This window comes from Rhincodon typus, chromosome 20 (assembly GCF_021869965.1).
Source record: "Rhincodon typus isolate 14 chromosome 20, sRhiTyp1.1, whole genome shotgun sequence".
NCBI classification, from domain to species: Eukaryota; Metazoa; Chordata; class Chondrichthyes; order Orectolobiformes; family Rhincodontidae; genus Rhincodon; species Rhincodon typus.
Window position 1 is genome coordinate 48,449,997 of NC_063351.1, and position 26,273 is coordinate 48,476,269.

Sequence of the window (26,273 nt, forward strand, 5' to 3'; positions counted from 1 at the left end):
GGGCTCAGAAGGTAGCATGATGGTTCAGTGGTTAGCGCTGCTGTCTCTTGGTGCCAGGGACCCGGGTTCGATTCCAACCTCGGGTGACTGTCTGTGTGGAGTTTGCACATTCTCCCTATCTCTGCATGGGTTTGCTCTGGGTGCTCCAGTTTCCTCCCAAAGTCCAAAGATGTGCAAGTTAGATGGGTTGGCCATGCTAAATTGTCCATAATGTCCAGGGATGTGCAGGCTAGGTGGACTAGCCATGGGAATGCAGGGTTATAGGGATAGGGTAGGAGGTGGGGCTGGATGGGGTGCCCTTTGGAGGGTTGGCATGGGCTGAAATGGCCTGCTTCCATGCTGGAGGAGTTTTATGATTCTGTGACAGTTTCTAATTTATGCATAGTTACGGCATCTCATGCTAAAGTTGCTTGTTAGGACTGAATTTGGATGATTTTGTGCTCTGGCTGCTCTGTTTATGGAGAACTGAAAAGGCACCTACTCTGTATTCTGGGAACTGAATTAAAGTTCAGGTTTGAGACTATGGTATACTGGTTAAATGTACCTCTTGATTCCAAACACCAAGCTCGACTTAAATAGATCTTGATCTGATATTATCTAAGTCTGAAAAGTTTAAATTATTCTATCTTCATTCTAAATATTTACTTTTCTATGGACTTTTGTAGCCAGCTGGGTACCGCATATGTCAGTGCAACAACAGGTGCTGTTGTCACAGCCCTTGGGCTAAAGTCACTCACGAAGGTAATCATTATTAATATATTGATTTAAAACTTTTAATGTTATTTGCAAATTTAGCTAATGTTTCATTTTAATAATTATTTTGTTCTATGTCATTTTTTAATGTTTTACTTGCCACTTTTGCATAACCTAATGACTCTGTCCCTCATAATCATTGGATCAGAAGTTGCAACTCAGCACAACCATGGGGATATTATATCACAAGGTCTGCTGCAAATCTTGGGCTAACTGAGAACATGCAATCATTGCCGTCTTGTCAGCATCACCCACATCTTGAAACGAAATGCTTTTATAGTTAGAAATGATATGGCAATGATTATTAAAATAGCACAAATAGTCATTTGTGTGACCCTGTTAGATTAAATTAGATTTAGACTTTATTGCCATGTGTATCCAAGTACAAAAGTACAATGAAAAGTTTTCAACATCGCCACACACGGCACCATCTTAGGTACAAATACCTAGGTACGAAAAGTTAAGAACAAGGTAGAAAGAAATAAGGAGCAAAGTTAAAAGTTAACATTTCAGTCCTTCTTAGTGTTATGTCAAAAAATAAAGAAATAAAGCTAAAAGTTCAAACATTGCAGTTACCTAATCTGTTACACCAATTACTGATAAGATTGTTTGGTGCGGATAAGCCAACTTAAGGTTTGTAAAAACTTGTCAATACATCGAATAACATTAATGTTGATTTATTTTAAGCCCTGTGTGTAGGTTGATAGATTTAAAAAGTACTTCACCTTGCAATTGTTCCATGCACCCAATTGAGTAACAAGCCTCAAAAAGGAGAAAGATGCAGTGTTAGTATGGTCTTATACACATTGGCAAATAGGTCAGAAACATTAATGGCTGGTTATGAGAGGGGGCAGAGACTTCATTTTACCTTTTAAGTTTAATCACTCCCAGGTCAGGACAGATTCAGTATTTTGAAACAGATGTACTTGCTATCAATTCCAGTACAAGTCTGATATTTGTTGTTTACCTGTATCAAACTAAAATTAATCCTTTAGGTGAAAACAGAGAAAGAGATCACTTTTCTCTATAATTACCTAACACAATCATAGGAATGTGCATTTTTGAAGTTTGGTTTCTGTGGAGAGATGTGATTTTGTTAAAGAGTTTGAAATTAAATGGAAAAACTAATTACTCCAATTTTTGGGATTACTAGGGAAGTTTAATTATGTTATACGATGATGCAACTAGTTGAATTTTGCGTGCTGCACGTGGCATAGTAGAACATGAAATTATACATAGAGTTCCTTTTTGTCAGTTATGTCATATTGAGATATTTTGTATTGAGGCTGAACACTTTCTTGCAAAGAAGTTTGGAAATGAGAGGCAGTCAGACTGAAGCATAGAGAAAACAATTATGGAGCAATCCAGACAGTGTTTTGGGAGCAGCTTATTAATAGTCTGCTTTTGCCAGACAAAATGACAGAGTACAGACAGAGAAGCAAAAGCCGTAAACAAAAATACTAGAAAATGACAAAGCATGTGACTGATGTAATTCATTTGGAATCCATTCAGTAGTACCACAGTTATGCACACAGACTGGTCATTAGGTCAGACCATTAGCCATTATTCCTAAAAGAGTCATAGAAATTTGATGACACAGAAAGAGGCCACTTTGTTCAGACGGTGCATTCAAAACAGACCATGAGCCACCTAGCCTAATCCTACTTTCCAGCATTGGCCTGTGGCCTAAAAGGTTATTGTACTTGAGGTACAAACCCTGAAACCATTTAAATGATCTACTATGTTTCTCTGGAAGTGAGTTCCAGCCCTTCACCACCCTCTGGATGAAAATCTCTTTCCTCATCTCCCTCTTTCAACCAATCACTTTAAATCTATGCATTAATTCTCATGCAAGGGTAAGGGTAAAGAGGCCCTACCCATCCATTTTGTCCAGGCTCTTTACAATTTTGTACATTTCGATGAAACCTCCCTTCAGCTTCCTTATGGTTGCATTTCCCAGGCCCTGCAGCTCCTCATAAATCTTTTTTGTACTTTTTTTTCTTGCGCAATTACATCCTTTCTGTATTGAGGTGACTGGTACCCAAGTTATGGCCTAACCAATGACTTATATTATTTTGGTATAACCTCCTTGCTGTTGTATCTCAGCTAATAAATGAAAGTGTCCCATATGCCACCTTAACCAACTTATCAATTGTTCTGCTACCTTCAGCAATCTGTGGATATTTAATCCAATGCTTTTCACTTCCTCTGCACCTCTCAGTATTCTTCCATTAATTGTGTATTCCTTGACCCTATTTGACCTCCCCAAATATGTCACCTGTCATTACTCTGGGTTGATTTCCATTTTCCAACTTGACACACTTGACCAGTCCATTGACAAATTACAGTTTTGATCCTCCCTTTCAACCATTTGGCTATTATTGACGTTTTATAGTGTCTGTAGGTTTTCTAGATCTTTGTGAGGTTTTTAACAAGACCTTTTGTTACAATGGTGTGAAGATGCAAAGTCTTCTTTCAGTTGCTTTGGCAGCTAAAATCAGTGATGGGTGTAAGTGTTTCGTGCTCTTCAACTGTTGATTACCATTCAGCACCTATAAATTATAATTTTAGAGATGTCAATGCTATGGAGAAAGTGGAGAAGAAGATATTTACGAGAATAGTTGCGGGGATAAGGAAGTTCAGGCTTGTAGAGACTGTTTTTATTTTAAAGATTGAGGGGTATTTAAGGGGATATTTAATGGAGATATTCAGCATTTATGAAGTGTTTGATGGAGCATATAAGCTATTTCCATTGGCAGTGGAGACACTATTCAGAGAATATAAAGATAATTGATGTAAAAGCTGGGGGAAGATGAGTGTGTTTTGTGCAGCAGGTTTTGATGATCAGGAATCTACTGTTGAAAATTTGGTGCTAACTCCGAAAGTGAATTGGATATGTAAATGAAAGGAAAACATGTGGAATCCAATGGGAAAAGAGCAGACAGTTGGGAATAATTGGTTAATCTTTCAAAGAGTGAGCAGAGGCACAAAGTGCCAAATTCAGTCCTTATCTAATATATGACGCTATGATTGTAACTTGGTTGGAGCAGAGTGAGGATAAGAGATGCAGACCAAAGACTCCCAGGAGATTCCTCCTTGAAGAACATACTGAATGATCATAAGTTTCTTGTAATTGAAGCTTCCAGATTTGATTTACCATAGTTAGTGATCCATTAAAGATTAATGATGTTCCTTTCTTCCTTCTTTTCTGAAGCATTTGCCCTCTCTGATTGCACGTTTTGTGCCCTTTGCTGCAGTAGCTGCTGCCAACTGTATCAATATCCCTCTCATGCGGCAGAGGTAAGATCACCACAAAATGCAGGTAGTGACAAAGTGCTAGAAAGTGGGCTGATGGGGAAGACACTGAAAATGCTGGAAATCTGATGCAAAATCAGAAAACATTGAAAATGTTTAGAAGTTCTGAAATTATCTAAATGAAGAAATGGCTGTACTCTGACTCTGTAAGAGCTGCAGGCTGGAGCAAGAGACAGTTCTTTGCTAATCAAGCACTGAGGAAAAACCAGAACAAGTAGCGATTAAGAGTCTAAAACGGCATCTATCATCACTTAGATACAATTTAATACTTGGTCAACTTCTTAGTTAAAAATGGTGAAGATTACTTGATGATATAAAAACAGATCTCTGTTTATACTCAAATTTCTAATACAAAATTGCCGCAATTCAGAATATTTTAAGGAGATAAAAATTATTCTTAAAATTAGAACCTAATGTTGTTATTTGGATATCTTACAGCACAAGAAAAAATTACATATTATTATTATTTATCTCAATAGCTTAAATTACTTTCAATCACAATGTGCAGTATCCCATAGGTGACAGAATTGTCACAGCACAAAGAAACCATTCAGCCCATCAAGTTTGTGCCGGCTGTCTGAGCAATTTACCGAGTGCCATTCCTCCACCTCGTAACCCTGCCTACGCTCCTTTCGGATGGCGTGTTTGAACCTTCCTTCATCACAATCACAGGCAGTCCATTTGAGAACTTAACCACACCCTGTGTGAACATATTTTTCTTCATGTAATTTTTGCTACTTTTGACAATTACAACAAATCCAGACCCTCTTGTTCTTGATTCGTTCATGAGTGGCTGAAGTTTCTCCCTATCTATCCTTTCTAGGCCCCTCATGATATTTAATGCTTCAATAAAACCTCCTTTCAGCTTTCTTTTCTCCAAGGAAAACAGACCTTACTCTTCCAATCTATCTTCTTAGATCAGAGTCCTCATTTATGGAATGATCCTTCTGAATCATTTATTTACACTTTCCAGTACCTTCACATCTTTCCTAAATTGCGGTGCCCAGAACTGAATGTGATACTATATCTGAGGCTAAATGAATACATTATACAAGTTAAACATCACCTCTTGCTTTTTACTCTATACTCCTTTAAATAAAGATTAGGATTTAGTGCAAAATGTTGGTTAGGGCAAAACTAGAGTATTGTGTGTGGTTCTGGAATCCACTTTGTAGGATGGATGTTATAGTAGTGAAAAGGGTACAGAGGAGATTTACCAGGATGTTGCCTGGGCTGGAGGGCCTGTTAAGAAGAGAGATTGGACAGACAGGGTTTATTTTCCTTAGAGTAGAGGAGACTGAAAGAAGTCATGATTGATATGTATATAATTATGAGGGGCACAGATTACACTGGAAGAGACTTTTCTCTGTGATAGAGGGATCAAGGGAGGTACATTTAAGGCAAAAGACAGAAGGTTTAGAGGAGATGTGAAGAGAAATGTTTTCACCTAGAGGCTGGTGGGAATCTGGAGCTCACTGCCTGTAAGGGTGGTAGAGGTAGAAACCCTCTAATATTTAAGAAGTATTTAGATGTGCACTTGTGATGCCAAGGTATACAAGGCTATTGGCCAAGTGATGGGAAATGGGATTAGAATAGTGAGGGGTTGTTTTTGACTGGCATGGACACAGTGGGCCAAAGGGTCTTTTTCATGCTGAAGATCTCTGTGGTCTTTGTTGTAGTTCTTGTCTTGTCATCTCTGCATATTTGAGAGAGAGCCTAGAAGAGGAGTGGCAGATGGAGTTTAATTCAGATAAGTGTGAGGTATTGCATTTTGGTGAGATGAACAAGCACAGGACTTATACAATTAATGGCAGGGCGTTGGCAAGTGCTGTTGAACAGAGAGAACAGGGGGTTCAGGTACTTTGTTAATTGAAAGTTGCATCTCAGGTAGACGGTTGTAAAGAAGGCAATTGGCACGCATGCCTTCGTTGCACAGATCATTGAGTATAGGAGTTGGGTTGTCATTTGTGGTTGTACAGGATGTTGGTGAGCCACCTTTTGGAGGGAAAAGGACCAAACTTGGGCAAATGGGCCTAGTTTAGTTTGGGAAAACTGGTCAGCAAGGATGAGTTGGACCGAACGGTCTGTTTCCATGCTATGTGACTCTATAATACAGTATGCTTTATTAACTGCCTTCTCACCACGCCCTAGCACCTTCAATGGCTTATGCACCCAGCCCGCTCTATTCCTTTTAGAGTTGCATCCTTTTGTTTCAAATTGTCTCTCCATGTTCGTCATAGAAATTCACAGTTCTCTACGTTGACTTTTTGTCTGTTAACTTTCCATTTATTCCACAAACTTGCCTACGTCCTTTTGAAGTTCTGTACTATCCTTCTGGGTAGTTCACAATACTTCCAAGTTTAGTATCTTCCACACATTTTACGTTGTGCCTTGTATGCCGGATATAGGACATTAATGTATAGAAAGAAGAGCAAATGTTCCAACAACAACCCCTGGATAACTCCATTATGAACATTCCTCCAGTTTAAAAAACATCGATTAACCACTAGTTTCTGTTTCCTGTCATTCAGCCAATTTCATACCTGTGTTGGTTTTATTCTCTGATCTGTAACTTTGCTCACAGTCTGTTATGCAGTATTATATCAGGTGTCTTTTGAAGTCCATGTTTACCACATCAACACTGCCTTCACGAACCCTTCCTGCTTCTGCATCGAAAGCTGTGGCAAGTTGTGTAGTCATGAGTTTCCCTTAACAGATCCATACTGGCTTTCTTTAATTAGATTGCATTTGTTCATGTGACTATTAATTTAGTCTCATGTTACTAATCCTAGAAATTAATTTCGAGAAAGGAGTAGGCCATCCAGCCTGTGAAGCTTGCATAACCTTTCAGTTAGATCATGGTTGATTGTCAACTTCAACGCTATTTTCCTGTGCTATCTCCAAATCCCTTAATGTCCCTTTTTCTCTAGAAATATTTTCTGTCTTGAAGATGCTGAACAATTGAACGTGTACAGCCCTCTGGGTAGAAAATCCAAAGAGTTACCACCGTTTGAGTGGAAAAAATTCCTCCTCAACTCAGTCTTAAATTGCCAATGCTCATTTTGAGATTATGTCTGCTGCTTCTAGGCTCACCAACCAGGGGAAACATCCCTATTGACATCCACGCTGTCATGTCCTATAAAAATGTTGCAAATTTCAATGAGATCACCACATATTGTTAAAAAACTCTAGAGATTACAGGCCCAGACTCCTTAATTTCTGGGATTGTTTTATGAAAAGAGATTAATCTGGTGATCGTCCATTGCACTCTTGTTATGGTAGGTTTATCCTGTCTTAGATAAAGAGACCAAAATGATACACATTACACCAGTTGTAGTCTCATCAAGGCTCTGTACAGCTGCAGCAAGACATTGTTACTCCTGTTCTCAAATCCCCTTGAAATGAAGACCTACATCTGTTTGCCTTCTTTATTGATTGTTACATCTGCATGCTAGCTTTTAGACACTGATGAACAACGACATTCAGGTCCCTTTGGACAGCAATACTTCCCAACCTGTCACCATTCAAGAAATACTCTTATGTTTTTGTTTTGTCTACCAAAGTTGTTAACTTCACGTTTAATCATGTCACATTCCAATGTTCATGCTTATTCACTTAGCCTGTCCAAGTCTCTCTGAAACTGCCTTGCATCTTCCTATAACTTACATTCCCAACCAGTTTTGTATTATCAGCAAATTTAGAAATGTTACAACTAGTTCCCACATCCAGTCATTTATATAGATTACTAACATCTGTGGTCCAAGCTCTGATACTTGTGCAATCCCAGTAGTAACAGCCTATCTGCCTAAGAATGACCCATTTAGTTCCACTATCTGCTTTCTGTTTATTAATAAATTCTCAGTCCACATTTATGTTATCCCTGAACCCATAACCACTTCTATGTAGAAAGATAAGGGAACCGGATATATGGGAACATCATCACCTTCAAGTCCCCCTCCAAGCCACTCACCATCCTGACTTGGAAATATATTGTTGTTCCTTCTCTGTCACGGAGTCAAAATCCTGGAATTCCCTCCCAATGGCATTGTGGCAGGTTGACTGCAGTCTTCAAGAAGGCAGCTCACCACCATCTTCTCAAGGGTAACTAGGGATGGGCAATAAATGTTGGCTAGCCAGTGACACCCACATCCTACCAATGAATAAATTACAAAAAAACCCATTTGCTCTCATTTTATTTATTAACCCACGTGGGACTTTTTTAAAAAAGCCACCTTAAAATCCAAACTCATCACGTCCAATGGTTCTCCTTTATCTATGTTACAAGTAACAAGCAAGATTAATTCAATCTTTCCCATTGGGTGTTTGTGCATTAGAAGAATGTATTTTCTATAGGAGACCATTTAGATTTAAGACTTTAGATTCAGAATGAACCATATCACGTTGGAACTTAATGTGCAATTCTGAAGCCATTGCCAATTGTCAGAAAAACCCATCTTGTTCACTGATGTCTTCCATGTTAGAGGTAATTACTGCCCTTTGGCTAGTGTTAATTCAGTTCTATAATGAGCTTAACTCTGTACTTTGTTACTCCCAAGTTTATATTTTTAATCAGCAAAATGTTTGTAGAAATTTTGAATTTTTTTGTACGGAGAGTGTTACTGATAGTTCTGGTGATTTGGGCTTATGATGCTGTTAGCAATTCTGTCTCAGCAGTAGTACCTGAGTCATTGTGTAAGCCTCACTCCAAAGACTTGTGTACGTGATCTGAGCTGACAGCTTGGAGGAGTAATAAGATAATGGGGTAGTAGATGCTGTCCTGCACATGAGGCCTTAAACCAAGGTCCAAGCTATTTACACAGATGGAGGTAAAGATTCAACAACAGCATTTGAACAAGAGCTGGGGAACTCAGCTGGCAAACATTTGTCTTTCAACCAACTGCATAAACTAATTATCTGGTGATATTTTGTCTTGTTGGCTGCCATATTTTCTACAATGCAACAGCAACTACACCTCCAGGTGCACCCTTGGCTGCAAAGTGTTCTGAGGTTGTGGAAGGTGCTATATAATTGCAAGTCTTTTTCTTTCATTTGGGGTCATCTTGTGAGGTGAGTTAGCCAGTATCAAACTTTGAAGTGTAAATTTGCCAATATTTGAATAAGAATTTGTCTTCAGTGAATGATTTCTGACAGCTTTTAGGTCAGTATGTTTATGTGACACTGTGCTTTGCTGTTGCTTACACATAGTAAATATAGATTTGTGCTACCTCATTGTACTTAGAATCTTGCACCTAATTATTTTATGATTTCTTTCATTTGCAGGGAACTTAAGTTTGGGATTCCAGTTGCAGATATCAATGGGAATCGACTTGGGGAATCGCAAAAGGCAGCACAACAGGCCATTGCCCAGGTGGTAGTCTCTCGGATTGGTATGGCAGTACCTGCAATGGGTACGTTGGGACCCAATTGTAAGGGTTATTGTTCTTCCTTTACATTGAAAAATTGATGCTTAGCTTGTAGGATTTATTCCTGAGCAGGTGTAAATTTTGGGGAGGAGTACTTTCTCCCTGGTAGCTCCATTGCCCTGTATGGAGTTAAATCATGCATTCTTTTTCATCTTTTTGATGCAGTCTCCCTCTGTGAGTAACACTGCTTTACACTGCTGGCAAATTGACTGCAGCAGGCAAGTTACCAGCTGTGTACCAATACAGGAAAAGAGCCTGACACTGACGTTATGCTCAGAATTTGCATAGGAAATGGGCTCTACCCTGGTCTTTTTACCTATTTTTCTAATTAACCTGTTCACAGATGTGGAGCAGGTGGGACTTGAACTCGGGTCTCTTTACTAGTGCACCACAAGAGGGCCCTCTCTGGTAGAATCATAGAAACCCTACAGTGTAGAAGCTGGCCGTTCAGCCCATCGAGTCTACACTAACCCTCTGAAGAGGATCCCACTCAGACCCCCACCTCTATAACCCTGCATTTCACATGGTTAACGCACCTGGCCTGCACGTCCCTGGACTGCGGGAGGAAACCCAGACAGACAAGGGGAGAATATGCAAACTCCACACAGACAGTCGCCCAAGGCTGGAATCGAACCCGGTTCCCTGATGCTGGTGAGGCAGCTGTGCTCAGCACTGAGCCACCATGCCACCCTAAATGGATCTCTGGTCTTTGTGTTTTTTTTTTTAATGAACCTATTTTTCTAATCGATATGACCAGAGATGTGATTACACACCTTTGGAGCAGGTGGGACTTGAACCTGGGTCCCTTGGTCCAGGGGTAGGAACACTGCCACTACACCACAAGGGGGCTCCCAAACCTCTGTATGATTTATTTTTGCATTGTTGATGATCCCTTCTGTGAATCTGCTTATTGCTAATTTTTTAAAAAAAGTTACTTAACATATTTGTCTATTCAACCTGTTCAGATATGTTATTACATACTTCTGGAGCAGGTGGGTCTTGATCTAGATCTCTCAGTCCAGGGGTAGAGACTCTACCACTGCATCACAAGAGGGCCCCTCTGGTCTGATTTGCACCTTGGCAGATTCAGGACCCCTGAACCACTTTGACTTGCAGCACTGCCTTGGCATGGAGCCAGCAAAAGTACTTTAGCTGTCAAATGGAGATCTAGCCCCCTCTATCCCACTGCAAAATACTTTGTAGTGCATACTCTTGCCATGAGCAGGAACTGAGTGGTTCTTTGTTTTGATTAATGAGTGGCTGTATAAAGCACTTGCTTTATGGATCATATGACCGGATACAGAGTAAATCTGTCTTCATTCTGCTCCAGCAATGTACTTGTAGTTTCCTGTGGTTCCTGCTATTCTAGTGATTTTCTTTTTCTTTTTCCATTTCCTGTGACCACAATCCTGGCAGCAGTGAGTTTAATTCTGTTTGTGGATGCCATTTGTGTTGGCATACTGACAGGTCTCCTACTGATCAACCCAGAATGCCACTGCCAAAATTCAACCAAGCCCTCTGCAGAGTGTCTAATCTCAACTGAGAAGATAGAAAGGGGTTTGGCCAAACAATATTTTTTCTTTAGATTTTAAAGTTTTTATGACATGGATAGGTTATCCATTTAAAAACTTTCTGTAGCATGAAAAGTTGAAAAAAATCTCCATTTACTATTCAAAAATAGTTGAACTTGTATGGGTTTCATATCACAGTCATCAAAATATATCTTTGTAATGTATGCAAGTAAATCTAGACCAAGATAGAGTACTGTTTGTGATTACTTCTCGTGAGTCATTCAACCTTAATACAGCCCAGTGACACACTCTAATTTCTTTTCATCTGTGCTCATCTACTCGAAATTATCGTAAATAGAGGCATCTGCATCATCTTGTTCTGATACTGTTAATATAATCAAGGTAGAATTAACGCCAAAACCTGGTCCATTCATTATCTCTTTTATGCATCAGTCATTTTTTATAAGAGCAGGAGAACTTGACTGCCCTATTTTGAAAGTCATTTATTTACATGTGAAGGAAAAGAGCCTGTAGTCTTCCTTGCAAATGTCAGGAGGTTTTTCTCAGTATCTGAATGCTATCTGTATTTATACTCAGTGAGCCCATAAATATTTTGTAAAGGATTCCAATTTGTTCAAATTGAACCTAGAGATTCATTGCAGCTTTTCCAAAGTTAACATCTATTTATAATATATTCTATAACTTCAAGAAAAAGTTAGATATGGCAATTCATAGAATCCCTACAGTGTGGAAGCATTGGCCCAACAAGTCCACACCGATCCTCCAAAGGCCATCCTATCCCTGCAACCCTGCAGTTCCCATGATTAATCCGCCTAGCCTGCACATCCCTGGACGCTATGGGCAATTTAGCACAGCCAGTCCACCTAGCCTGCACATCTTTGGACTGTGGGAGGAAACCGGAGCACCTGGAAGAAACCCACGCAGACATGGGGAGAATGTGCAAGCTCCACACAGACAGTCGCCCGAGGGTGGAATTGAACCTGGGTCCTTGGTTCGTTGAAGATATAAGACCTGACTCCTTAAACTATTTTCATACATCCTTTTCTGAAGTTCTTTTTCAATTGCTTTTTTAAATTCCCCTTTAAAAGATGATTTTGCTTCCATCACTGCTTTTTGATAGGGCTTTTCATTGGCTAATAACCTGCTACAAAAATACTCCCTTTGACCATTGTCTCAAACTTAAACACCTCACTTGTTGACTTGACATCAGTGAAATTAGGTTTCCCCTTCCTCAGAGAACCCCTCCAGTGTGAAAGCAAGCCATTCAGCCCATTGGGTCCACACCAACCCTCAGAGGAGCATTTTGCTCAGATCCACTCCCTATATTTCCCCATGGCTAATTCACCTAGACTGCACATCTCTAGACACTACGGGCAATGTAGCGTGGCCAGTCTACCGTAACCTGCATGCCTTTCGACTGTTTGAGGAAATTGGAGCGCCTGGAGGAAACCCACACAGACACGGGAAGAATGTGCAAACTCCACACAGACAGTCACCTGAGGGTGGATTTGAACCTGGCTCCCTGGTGCTGTGAGGCAGCAGTGCTAACCACTGAGCCACCATGCTGTGTCAATGGGCCTTAAGGGATCAAAGGATATGTTAAAAAATGGGAACAGGCCAGTGAGTTGGATGATCAACTATGATTGTAATGAATAGCGGAGCAGGCTCAAAGGGCCAAATGACCTACCTTTGCTCTTATTTTCTATGGTTCTATGGAAAGGCCACATTTGAAGACAGTGTATCATTTGCTAATCTTTAGCACCACAACTCCTTCGCAAGTCCAAATACAGCCTCCAAAGAACCCACTAAAGTTTAGATTTTACTAATTCGCAATTATCAAAACCAACTCTCACGATGAAAGATGTTAAATGTATTCCAAAACACTTCTGTAAGAATGATGACATTGACTAAGTTACATAACAAATTGCTGATTTGATGATCTGGACTTCACAGGTAGTACAACCATTGACCTACCTTCCATTAAAACCAATAGTTTTGAACTCCCCTATCTTGGGGAGAAGACCTTTGCCTTATCTATGCCCCTCATGATTTTATAAACCTTTTTAAGGTCACCCCTCAACCACCTGTGCTCCAGTGAAAACAATCCCAGCCTATCCTTATAACTCAAAACCTCCAGTCCTGGTAACATTCTTGTAAATATTTTCTGAACCCTCTCCAATTTAATAGTATTCTTCCTATGGCAGGGTGACCCGAATTGTATGCAGTATTCCAAAAGTGGCCTCATGAACGTCCCATATATCCTCAACGTAACATCTCAACTCCTATACCCAATGATTTGAGCAATGAAGACAAGTGTGCTAAATGCCTTCCTAGCCACCCTGTCCACCTGTGATGCAACATTCAAAGAACTATGTACCTGAACTGCAAGGTCTCTCTGTTTGACAACACCACCCAGAACCGCACCATTAACTGTATAAGTCCTGTTGTTGTTCGCTTTACCAAAATGCAATACCTTGCATTTAATCAAATTAAACTTCATCTGCCACTCTTCAGTCCATTGGCCCAATTGATCGAGACCCCTTTGTAATCTTAGATAACCTTCTTCACTGTCCACTATACCACCTGTTTTGGTGTCATCTGCAAACTTATTAATCATACCTCCTAAATTCTCATCCAAATCGTTTATATAAATGACAAACAAAAGTGGATCCAGCACCAATCACTGCGGAACACTGCTGTCACCGTCCTCTAAAACAACCCTCCACCACCACCCTCTGTCTCCTACCATCAAGCCCATTTTGTATCTAATTGGCAAGCTTTCCCTTAATCTCATGTGACCTAGCTTTACTAATCAGTCTACCATTCAGAAGAGAGTTCCACCATTCTTTTTGTGTGTAGAAGTGCTTCCTAATATCTCTGCTGAATGGTCTGGCTCTAATTCTCAGACTATGTCCCCCAGTTCTACAATCTCCAACCAGTGGAAATAGTTTATTTTTATCTACCCTGTCTTTTCCTGTTAATATCTTGAAGACCTTGAACAGACCACCACTTGACCTTCATCATTGGGTGTCCTGCCACCAGATGTCATGTTTGGGTTTGATCTTGTGCCTTGAGCATTACTATTCCATTAATTACCACCACACACCATTTTACCCCACTTATGCCTGCAAGGTCTGTGACAGTCTCTTAGATTAGTACAAAGGTAAAGCAATGGCTAAACAGTTAATTTTGAGATTATATGATCCTAGTGTTCTAATAGAAACATTTTCTAATGAAGCATTTAGCCCAATAAATAACAAGTGAATATACAGGAGGGCCTTCCAAATACCTTAACATCTGGTTTCAATAACTGAATAAATGTTTAGTTTAAATGTACAGTGATTTCAGTTCCATGCATTGCCTGTAAATAATCCTGTGTTCTAACTTGCAGCAATACCTCCAGTTATTATGAATGCTTTGGAAAAGCGAGCGTTTTTAAAGGTAAGGTTTTCAATTACATGTAAATGGCAAGTGAAACTTCTTTTTTCAAATAGGATTGAATTTATTGAATGCATTGTGGTAGCAAAAAGGTGAAAGAAACACATCCCGTGAGCTGCCAAATTAGTCGATTGGTTTCCTGCAGGCTTTTATACTGTTCGACACTGCTGTTTCTAATTTTTCATTTGTTAAAATCCAGTTCCAAATACACGGTTAAAGCTCCAGCAGTTCAAGAATTGGTAGCTGCAATAAAATATTGCTGAGCTTCAACTTGTCTGTGGTACATTTTATCCCCCTAATGATCATATTAGCTAAACATGTCCTAGGGCACTTATCATCTGTCTTTACATGTGTTTTCACCAAACTCGCAGGTTATTTTTTCACCCCACACAAGTCTGTTACATCTCTCCCTCTCTCCTAATGGTACTTGTGCTAGTGATACTGAACATAATTAATGTTTTGTTTGAGGTTTTTCTGAAGTGGTGAAGACTGAATTTAATTCCAGTGGCAAATGTGATGTATTTGTACTTATTTTTTTCCCCAGCGTTTCCCATTTTTCAATGCTCCTATTCAAGTTGGCCTAGTGGGCCTCAGGTGAGCTGAATTCCTAATGAATCATTTTCAGTTTAGAAATGTTGATGTTTGGTAATCTAATTGTTCACATATAAATTGTTTGCTATAAGCAATAAAGGGTATATAAGAAATCAGGGTAATGAGACTAGCTTTGGCTGGCTCTATCAGAAACTCAGAAAAGACAAAAAGGCCCAGTTGGGCTTTTTCTGTAAATTTATGAGCTGATAATAAGTACTTGTTCGATCAAACATGGAAACAAAGAAAATAGGAGCAGGATTACACCATTCAGCCTTTGATAGAGTCATTGAGATATACAGTATGGAAACAGACCTTTCGGTCCAACTTGTCCTTGCTGACCAGATATCCTAAATTAATCTAGTTCCATTTTCCAGCATTTGCCCCATATCCCTCTTAAACCCTTCATAATCATCTACCCATCCAGATGCCTTTTTAAATGTTGTAATTGTACCAGCCTCCACCACTTCCTCAGGCGGCTCGTTCCAAACACGCACCACCCTCTGCGTAGAAACGTTGCCCCTTAGGTCCGTTTTAAAACTTTGCCCTCTCACCTTAAACCCATGCCCACTAGTTTTGGATCCCTTACCCCTGGAAAAAGATCTTGGCTATCACCCTATCCATGCCCCTCATGATTTTATAAACCTCTTTAAGGTCACTCCTCAGCCTCCAATGCTCCAGGGAGAATGACCCCAGCCTATTCACTACAGCTCAAACCCTCCAACACTGTGGCTCAAACCCTTCAGGACTGCTCCATCGTTAAATATGATCATGGTCGATGACCTTTTCCCCCTTTCTCCCCATACCCTTTGATCCCTTTAACCCTATATCGAACTCTTCCTTGAAAATATTCATGCTTTGGCCTCAATTAAACGCAAAAGCAATCTTTGAATTATCCATATGTTGCCCAGAAAAAGCTTCTGTAAGGATTTTTAGTTACCAGGCTATAATAGGGATCAGAATTATGAATATGTGCTTAGTTTTAGCTGGTTGCTTTTCTGTTGCAACACCTAATTTATAAGTAAATGGAAACACTATAAGTAAGTATATGATATCAGTTTGAAATAAAAAAAACTGACTGTAGAATCTCTACTGCAAAAGACCATTGTAGTTGATATCATAGAGTGATAACTTTCCCATCTGCTATTTTAATGAATGCAAGATGATATTTGTTATAATATTGAATTAAGGCTTTTTCTATTAATATGTTAACAAACTTGTTATCAATATTGCACAGTGCACCACCTGCTTCACTATTTACAATGCAGAGCCCTCTTAGCTAATATTCACACTGCAGGTGAAATCTAATAAAATTTCTTCTACTCAGAATTATCACTGTACCTACTGGATGCTATTCTCTGATATTGGCGTTTTATTAAATCCATTCCTGAGAGTAATTTTTCTTCTGAATTTCCTCTTTAGAGTGATTTTCATGCAATTACTGATAGTTAATTGTGAATATTTTAATTTGGTATTTAATATCAAATTAAATTTCCAGTGCTGAGCTGGTGAAGTTGTGCCCTCTGATTAGTTGTGGAAGGTGGTAATGCAGAAATGATACCCTCAGGATTACAGGACTGTTTGGTGATGCACTTGAAGCCAACTGAATCAGTCAACTATTTTTATTGAATTGTTAGTGCATTGCAGTCAATATTTGTGTTATGTTTATGTTATGCTGCCATCATTAGCAATGCAATAAACACTCAATAAATTGCATGATTAACACATTAACACACAGACAGTGACATGAACATTGCCTAAAATTTCCCCTGTTATATTGTTGCGCAAAGCCAGTGTTGTCCCTCCAAAAGGAAATTGTACACATGGTTCCACATGGGTTATTTTCCTGGAAATATTCATAGATTGATTTGTATACAAAGTGGAACACAATACAGTACAATATAAAATAGCTGATCATAATATAAGCACACATTCGCATGTCAGATCATTAATATTAATTATACACTCCTGTTTGGGATCTTGTTTGTAAGTCAGAATTTCTTAAATCAAAGACTGCCTTTAGGTGATGATAAAAGTAGTCCCCAAGTAGTGTCCAAATATTTAGGAAAATGTCCCACTGTAGCTCGGAGCAAATCACATTTGTAGAGACAGGGTGACCATAGGGTGACCATTTGACCCATCCTGTCTGTGCCAACTCCTTGAGAGAGTTATCTACGGAGTTCCATCTTCTTGTCTTTCTCATGTGTGAATGTTTCCTATTTTTTAATTCATTCATGGGATGAGGGTATTGTTGGCCAGGCAGCATTTATTGCCCAACCCTAATTGCCCAGAGGGCAGTTAAGAGTCAACCATATTGCTGTGTGTCTGGAAGGTAGGTCAGACCAATAAAGGATGGTAGTTTCCTTCCCTAAACATTAGTGAACCAGATGTGTTTTTCCGACAATCAGCAATAAGTTCATGCTCATCCTTAGACTCTCAACTCCAGATATTTATTGAATTCAAATTCCACCATCTGCCATGGTGGGATTTGAACCCAGGTTCCCAGAACATTGACTGGGTCCCTAGATTAACAGTCCAGGGATAATACCACTAGGCCTAGAGGGGATTTTGCATTATTTCCTTTCCAGCATTGTTCACATTACACTTCAAACACTTTTTATTGTATAGCATTCCATGTTCTTGCAATCCTCCACACTCTTCCATTCTCATACTTCTTCATCCATGCCATCAAATTGATTATAACTCATGCAAGCAATTTATAATTAGTAGTAACCTATACTTTGACTGACTTGCCTCCATGAGTAGTACTCAACACTGCAGGGCTTAGAGAAAAATTATTGAGTGTAGAAATTTCTTGATTTGTTTGTGAATATTGCACCAAATGTTTACTATAAGTAACCAAAAGCTGTAAACAAATACAGAAATTGCTGGACAATAGCTGTCTGGTAGCATCTGTGGGGGGAAAAAATGCAGAGTCAACGTTTTGAGTCCAACATCTTTGAAGAAGGATTGCTGGACTCACAACATTAACTCTGCTTTCTCTCCACAGATGTTGCCAGACCGGAGTTGCTCTAGCAATTTCTGAATTTGTTTCAGATTTCCAGCACCTGCAGCTCTTTGTTTTGTTAAATGAAAAAAAGGTAATTTGTTTTTGCATGACATTTTGGAGTTGATCTAAGAATTAGCAGTCAAGTGATCTGAGGCAACTTCTGGAGACTCTGACTCAAATATCAAAGTTTGCCTAAAGTATGAGTATGGTTCATGAGCTCTGACAATTCAACCGTGAATCACAGCTGATCGTAATCTTTTTGTGCAATCTTTTTTTTCTGGTGATTTGGCATGGATTTCCAGTATGTTTCAGTGCCGATATCTAATTGGTAGATAAATCCTAAATCAAAACACCAATATCTATTGGTGTAATCCATGTGAATTCAATACAATTGACACAGCATGGATTTATTTTTAACTTCCACAGAGACAAAGAGCTAGGATACTCTTAGGCTATGGCGCCTTCCAGGGAAAGAAATAAATTCTTTGAGGTTCCATCAGCATTCTGTGGTCATCACAGTAAAGAAATAAACTGTTCATTTAGTAAGCTCTAAGTGACCTACGTTAATATAAAGAAACATTGAGCTGTGGTTGCCGAGTTTTGAGGATAATCCTAACAATAATCTGTATTTAAATACTAATGTCCTTTTAGGGAAGGAAATCTGCCATCCTCATTTGGCCTGGCCTGTGTGTGACTCCAGACCCACAGCAATGTGGCTGACTGTCAACTGCCCCCTAAAGTGGCCTAAGAAGCTACACAGTTGTGTCAAGTGCTGAGAACTCTCAGCAAAGGAATGACCTGGACTGCAGCGGTTCAAGAAGGCAGCTCACCACTACCTTCTCAAGGGCAACTAGGGATGGGCAATAAATGCTGGCCAGGCTGCTAATTCCCCATCCCACAAGTGAATTAAAAATCTCGACATCTTTACTACTTGCAGATACTCTGCACCTGTGAAGTTCAGGAATACATGTAGTAGCTATTTTTAGCTCTGTTTACATTGCCAGTATAAATTTTCTAATGAATTTCATAGCTCATAAAGATCTGAAACATTATTGCCCATCTAAGACTTCTCTTCACCCCTTTCCTAACTTAGCCACACTTTGTCTAATTCTGGCCTCTTGTGCAATCTTGATTTTCACTGCTTCACCATTGGCACCAGTGCCTGGGCACTAATCTCTAGAATTCTCTTCCGAAATGCCTCTGCCCCCTTCTCTGTTCTTAAGATGCTCCATTGAATCTATCCCTTGACGAAGCTTTAATCACCTGTTCTCATATCTCCCTGGAATGAATTCTACAGGAGGGGTTCACATTCCTTACTCCCTGCCATGTTGGCAAAAAGCCAGTTGTCATCCTGCTAACTGTAAACCACTTTGCCCCACTGTTTCTTTTTTATTTAATCATGCAGTTTCAGTGCCTCTGGCTTTGCCAGCATTTAATGCCTGTCCCTAGTTGTACCTGAGAAGGTAGTGGTGAGCTACCTTCTAGAACCACTGTAGGTTGACCCTCAATGCCTTTAGGGAGGAAATTCCAGGATTTTGGCCCAGTGACAATGAAGGAACCGTGATATATTTCTAAGTTAGAATGATGCGAGGCTCAGAAGGGAACTTGTAGGTGGTGGTCTTCCTAAGTATCAGCTGCCCTTGTCCTTCCAGATGGAAGTGGTTGTGGGTCTGAATATATTGGATGAGGTGGGGGCTTGAGGTGAGATTGGGACTTCCCCTTCTCAGGCACAGAAAATCCCGGCAGTCTTGAGCAGTTGGTTGGCAGCTGAGCAGTCCTGGTAACTCCAGGACACAGTAATAGCTGTCACTGTACTTTAAGGAGGCCCAGTGAAGGAGAACGATGGATATTGGACTTCGAGGTAAGTCCAGAGCATCTGGTAAGGATTGATTTTGCACCTTAGCGAGGTTTGTGGAGAGTGGTAGGGAGAGTTACTGTCTTGTAACCTGATCTGTCAAAGTTCCTTCCCTCACCTTTAATTCGCTATTTACCAACCTCAATTGAACTAAGAGTGAATGGGCTGCCTGATGCTTTATTGCCTGTGTGTAATACAGAGGAGACAGCTTAGGGGGGCTGGGCTGGCTACCTGCTTAACAGTAAAATCCCCTCCTTTATGTCACTCACCATCAAGTTTAGTTTGTTGTATAACCTGTTAATAAGCACGTTGAGATGTTTTACTAAGAGAAAGATGCTATATAATTTAAACTTTTGTAGAATGCACTAGAGACAACTGGAGGAAACTGGCAGGCTATTGTCATCAGGTTACTTTAGCCTTAACCTTCTCAAAAGTTCTCAAATCCTGCTTTAATGGAAACTTGGGAATAAGTTGTGTGTCAATCAGTTCACGTCAGCAGCTTCAAAATAATATTGTTCACGAGGTTTCATTTCTCTTTTCAGCTTGGTTTTTGCCACTCCACTATGCTGTGCACTTTTCCCACAAAAAAGGTATGTAAACTTTCCACAGTGTATAGTTATTGTAGGATCTGTTGTAAGCAAGCTTTGATGTTTTAATCAGGAACAAAGTCAAATGACTGTTCTGTTCCATCTCTTCAGGATTTTGAAAAGAATTCCTAGGTACATAGAGAGGAAGAGGTTCACTTGCTGAGGGAGTTGTAAAGAAGGGGACTAAATCTTAAAATGAGTCAGGCTATTCAGGAGTGCATATAGGAAACAGTTCTTCACCATCCAAAGGGTGATAGAGGTGTCGTAAACTTTATCCCAAAGAATATTGATGCCAGCTCAATTAATTATGTTAAGAGCTCAGTTAGTTCTTGCTAGACTTTGTTGTTAGAGCTGGACATGTAGATACCTTTAATGGTAAACAAGCATAGCTCCAAAGTTGACTGAGGGCAGGTGATGCCTGTGTATTGAAGAGTTGGTTTCTTCTCCAGTGGGAGGTTGGGTTCTGGACAGGGAAAGCATCCAGAAGGGAAAGGTCGAAACTAATCTTTGTGCTAAATTGCAAATTTACAATAAAACCCTTATAAATCTCTGAAAAATGCATGCTGCTCAACAAATGGATGTTAGTCTGCTAAGCAAGGATTTTGAAGGATATGGAGCCAAGGTGGACCAATGAAATTGGGATGAAGATCTACCATTGAATGGAGCAAGTATGAGCAGCTGAATGGCCTTCCCCTGTTCCTGTAATTTATTTTTGGAAGTGGGTCAGTACTGGGCACATTATACCTTTTGGAAATATAATATGTATACCATGGATTGTATCATTCATCCATGGATGTCCAGTGTTCCTGGACAAATTCCTGTTGTCCCTCCATTCCTGGAGGATCAGTGAATTTTGGTACAAAGCAGTCTTGGTCATGCTCTTCCCGGTCTTAGCCAAGCTGAGTAGATGGTGTAAAATGCTGCAGAATGAGGAAATGGATGTGTTGTTGTCAATTTGGTTTCAATCAGTTATTGGAAAAAAACATTTCCAGAAGTCTGCTTACTTCAGCATTGGAATAGACGCTGTGCAGCCTTCAAAGGCTAAAACACTAAAGGTGCGTTTCCTTCACAGTAGGTCAAACTATCCTCACCTTTCCTTTTGTTTTTCGATATTTCAATTGCTGTGCAGGCATGTAACATTGTATTGGGAATTCCCATGTTAAACTGAGGGGAAAAGTGCTGCAGTATTGCTTCTACCTGTAGTGGTATAGTGATAGGTAATTTCCATTTGATATGCCAAGTGACCATAAGTAGAAATCAGAAAGGAAAATATTGCAAATGGCGGAAGTCTGAAATGAGAAGAAAGCATACTGGAATCGCAGCAGGTACGGTGAGAATGAAGGCAAGGTTAACTTTTTCTGGCTATTTCAATGAAGGACTATAAAAAGGAAAATTTGGTTATTATCACTAGATTAGTGGATCCCCTGCAGTTTGTAACATGGCCAACTGATCACTCCATGTGACCTGTTCCCCGTAACAGCCTAGCTGTGTTGTGTAGCTAAATGTGCCATTGCCAAGGACTCAGGGTAAGAGATTCTAGAGGTATATTCCAAAAGAGCTCATTCAACTCTGGAAACATCAGTGTTACAATCAGACCCTTACATTTCCAGATGGAATATGGCAAATTGTGAGGCTCTTGGATGAGGAGAGACGCACAAGCTCCCCTGCTTTATTCACCTGCTCCCTTGGTTGGTTGCAACAAGATTAGTTTAGCAAGAATCCCCTCCCCTTTCTCCCAGATCAAATTTAAAAGGAGCCAATTTGACCAGGCTTACTTGAGTTAACAAAAAGCTGAGCTTACATTCCCTTGCATTTAGTAATTAATAATACTGTAACACATACATATAGACTAGAAATCAATTTAAAAAAAAATAGAAGTTTAAAAGTGTACAGATCAGTCCCTGTAGGTTGTTTGTGAAAAGTAGACTGTGGAATGCTGAGTGTAGTAGATAGTTAAACAGTTGATCTCTGGTTCCTTGGCTTTGCTGGTTGAATGAGTTGCATTTGTCCTGATTCCTCTTGACTGGCTAGTTGGCTTCTAGTACTCAGTAGATAGGCATTCATCTACAATGCAGGGGTGACTAGTTGGTAGTCCTTCAACTGTGACTGTCACTACACAAACTTGTGCTTGAACCCATGCTCGTACACATGAGCACATTAGCTCACTAGTACACCTCCTTCTACCAGCGCACATACTATATGGTTAAATTCACATTTATCCTCTATTCTTGCACACTCTTGAAAAAGGGAATATACAAAGCATGTCTTTTTCTAACACTGTTGTCTTTTCTGCTGTCATGTTCACAGTCTGAGTTAATTCCCAGGAGATTACTTTTCAGATTGTAGTGCAATTCAGTCCATCCCTTTAAGGTTTACTTGACATCTCATCAGGTGTGATATTTCAGGGTCTTTCTGTCCTTGAATTTACATTCACAGTCATTTATTTGGCTGCAGTAGTTCCTGTTTATGTTGGAATTAAAGCTTTGTGTATCCATCGATGATCTGGTGCGATGGTCCGTGGTTATAACACCATCAGCCCATTCAGGAACATTCATTGTTGAAGCTCAGCTTGCTCACTGGGAACATTTCTACTCCCTGTATGATTTGTTCACTTGGCCTACTCCCAAAAGCTTGGTTCAATTTCTTCCAGTTGCCTCAGGCCTTCCCACCTCCTCCCAGTAGGCAATTCTGTGCTGATTACTGATTGTGGCAGAGGAGCAAAATGAGAGAATGAATCAATTTGATTATCTCTGAAGCATTTCTGCTGATTCCACTTGGCTGAAGCCCAAGAGCTGTTTGCCCATGGCTCATTTAGCAAGTTTTATGTCATGAGATGGGATTAAAACATGAAAAGGGAAGAGGGAAACTTTGTCACTGTTGATTTACATTGTGTGCTTTTTCTTCTATTTCATAGCTCCATGAAGGTCTCCCGCCTGGAACCAGAGCTTCAAGCTAAGATTTTGTCGAGTAATCCTGGCATCAATGTAGTTTACTTCAACAAGGGCTTATAGACTATTCTAACCAAAGCAAATGGCCAAAATAGTTACAATCCAACTCCGCAGCCGTAACCTTCTCTCAAGGTGTATAATTGTCCTGGAATTTGCCCATTTCACAGAAACTGTTTATTAGTCTTGGAAGACCAGATGAGTGCTGGGTAAATATCTTTGTATAGGTTTAGGAGGTAATTACACTAAAACAGGAAAAAGAACACGATTTAGACATTCACTCTCATCAATCCTACCCTTTTTGGGATTGGTTATGACTTGTAAAGGTGTTTGCACACTGGAACATGTTGGTGCGTGATGAAGTGGAATTTAAAATATAGATTAGTTAGAAACCAAGCATTACTTTTGTGATTTTATGGATCTCAAATCTTGATTGATGAGATTTTATAATTCCAGTTGTTTAGAGAGGAAATAAGCTAATTCCACACCATGCCCTAATGGCTGTGCCCAATGCACATCTTCCTACCTCTACAGTCTCTCAGGGAATCCGTGTTTCTCCCAAACCAACCCATGATCACAGGAGATAACAAGAACTGCCGATGCTGGAATCAGAGTCAACCACAGTGCGGCGCTGGAGGAACACAGCAGGTGAGGCAGCATCAGAGGAACAGAGAAGTCCCGACCCAAAACGTCGACTTTCCTGCTCCTCTGATGCTGCCTGACCTGCTGTGTTCCTCCAGCTCCGCACTGTGTTGACCATGATCATAGACATCAAGTTTAGAAACTCTTCAATTTCCATCAGCCGTCCACACTCTGAGACCTGTTCAGCACTGTTAATTTCCTGCACTCCATTGCTTTTGGTTGTTCAGTGTCCGTATTGTAGTTTGTGATTGATAAACATATCATTTATAATTTTGCTCCATTTCAGAACGTGCTTGTCTTCCTGCTACTTTGGACTGAAACAACGTTCTGTGGGAGTTATCTGCCATACTAGGGAACAAGGTTTAAATAAAAATTGTGCCCCTCTACATCTGCTTTTAAATAGCTTCATAAACCATTCCAATAGAAATCTACCTGGAACATTTGCTTCATTCTATTATAGGTTGTGAATTCAAATCCAACACCACCTATCCCATTCTAAACACCAAAAATAAGACTTGACTGGCAATATAAATTTAGGTGTGCTTAGGCTTCTTCAGATGGTCCTTCAAATTGGAAGCTTTCTCGCATTGTAACATTACTAATGTTTTACACATTTTACGATTCATTAAACATTAAGATGTTTTGCAGATGATGTGATGAGCTATTCAGAGTACAGTGCTTGAAAGTGCATCAGCATTTTTTCTGTCATACTGCAGTTGTCAGACAAGGTTTCTTTAACCTTGTTGGTGTTTGTAATGAGAGCCTTACACTTTCATGTAAATGTCTCAAATCAAGATGACTGTTGTAATTTTACTAAAATTGTAAGCTGGGATTGTGGCAAGTACTGTATTTTTGTCTTGGCCCTTAGTTTTGCAACTCATAATTTTAATATATATAGAAGAGTGACTGGTCTAATACTGGCATAAACCCTGGTGATGCAGGAGACATGGATGACACAGACAGTGGTGAGTCAATTAATGCGCACTGATAGCTGATTTTCCAGTCATTTGCCTTTGACATCATCACATCATTTTTCAAAACCAGCTACACCATACTTCATTCTTAAAAGCTCAAGGAAAATGCTAGGTGTTCTCCTTTTGTGGCAATGCAAATTAAAACATTTTCAGATATTCTGTTTCTATAATTTGTGCTTTTACTTTCAGTGAAGTAGTAAAGGTTACAGTGTACTCTTTTATTTGTTATTTATGCCTTGTGAGCACTGAACGTCCCACGTTGGGCATCTTTTATTGGTAAGATGCTTGCAATTATGAAGTAACTTCTAAACGTTTTATGCGAAGGTGATGATTTCTATATTAAATGAGAAATTAGTGAAAACTGATCTATAACAGTTACTATCACATCTTCAGAATATGCCAAAGTTCTTTTAAGTGTGTTGAGTCACTGCCACAACTGTTGAAATCAAACTGTGCACAGCGTAGTCCCACAAACAGTAAAAGTGGTCAATAATGAAAACTTTCTAAACGTGTTGCAGAATTTATAATCGGCCTGTCAAACTGGAGATGGTATTGGGTTGGGATAGTTTGATACTTGAAGACCAAGATAATGCAAAAATCCTTTACCAATAGCCCAAAATTCCAAAATACTGCAGAATAGATTTCTACCAATGTTTTGGTGATGCAATTTTAAATTTTGTTTAAAATGATTATTCTCCAGTCTAACAATGCAAATTACAAATCTCAACAGTGGCAGATTGTATTAATAGATTTTCTTTCACTAAGACACTAATAGCCACCTGAAAGCCTTTGCAATCAGGGCAAGGTGGATTTTGTTCCTGAATTTCATGTATGTCAGGGATATGGAGTAATACCACCATAGAGTAAGTATTATACCTGGAATCACAGCAGAGCATCTTGAGAAGAATACATGTTTAGACATTCTGAAATTCATATGTACAATATCCATATATGAGGTCCCAAACTTCAAATGGGAATACCATTCTACTGGGCTCCATATCCTGGCTTGGACATTAGGCCCTGTTAAGGTTTCTGCCTATATCCCAGTGCATACCAACTATGGTATCTTGAACTGCATCTCCAAATTCTACACATGCTAGTTGGATGGAGAAAAAAGAAATATTGTATTGGTTAAAATTAGTCATTTGGATAATGAATGTGAATGACTTGGCATTTGCACTACTGGCTGTTTAGAATAGTTCCCATTATTG

General features: G+C 39.6%; 1 protein-coding gene across 4 annotated transcripts in view; it reads left to right on the plus strand.

Annotated features, from left to right (window-relative positions):
• The window catches only part of LOC109923046 (sideroflexin-1-like), a 46,731-nt gene extending 21,513 nt beyond the window's left edge, over window positions 1-25,218 (plus strand). For 2 of the 4 annotated variants that reach the window (XM_048609067.1, XM_048609066.1), the window contains exons 5-11: window positions 666-741; window positions 3,968-4,053; window positions 9,349-9,476; window positions 14,415-14,464; window positions 15,006-15,055; window positions 20,457-20,504; window positions 23,416-25,218. In XM_048609067.1, coding sequence (XP_048465024.1) covers window positions 666-741; window positions 3,968-4,053; window positions 9,349-9,476; window positions 14,415-14,464; window positions 15,006-15,055; window positions 20,457-20,504; window positions 23,416-23,512 — 535 coding nt within the window. In that variant the 3' untranslated portion in view covers window positions 23,513-25,218. Of the gene's footprint in view, window positions 1-665; window positions 742-3,967; window positions 4,054-9,348; window positions 9,495-14,414; window positions 14,465-15,005; window positions 15,056-20,456; window positions 20,505-23,415 lie in introns of all 4 variants that reach the window. The other 2 variants (XM_048609064.1, XM_048609065.1) reach the window with 1 other exon arrangement.
• The last annotated feature ends 1,055 nt before the right edge of the window (window positions 25,219-26,273 follow it).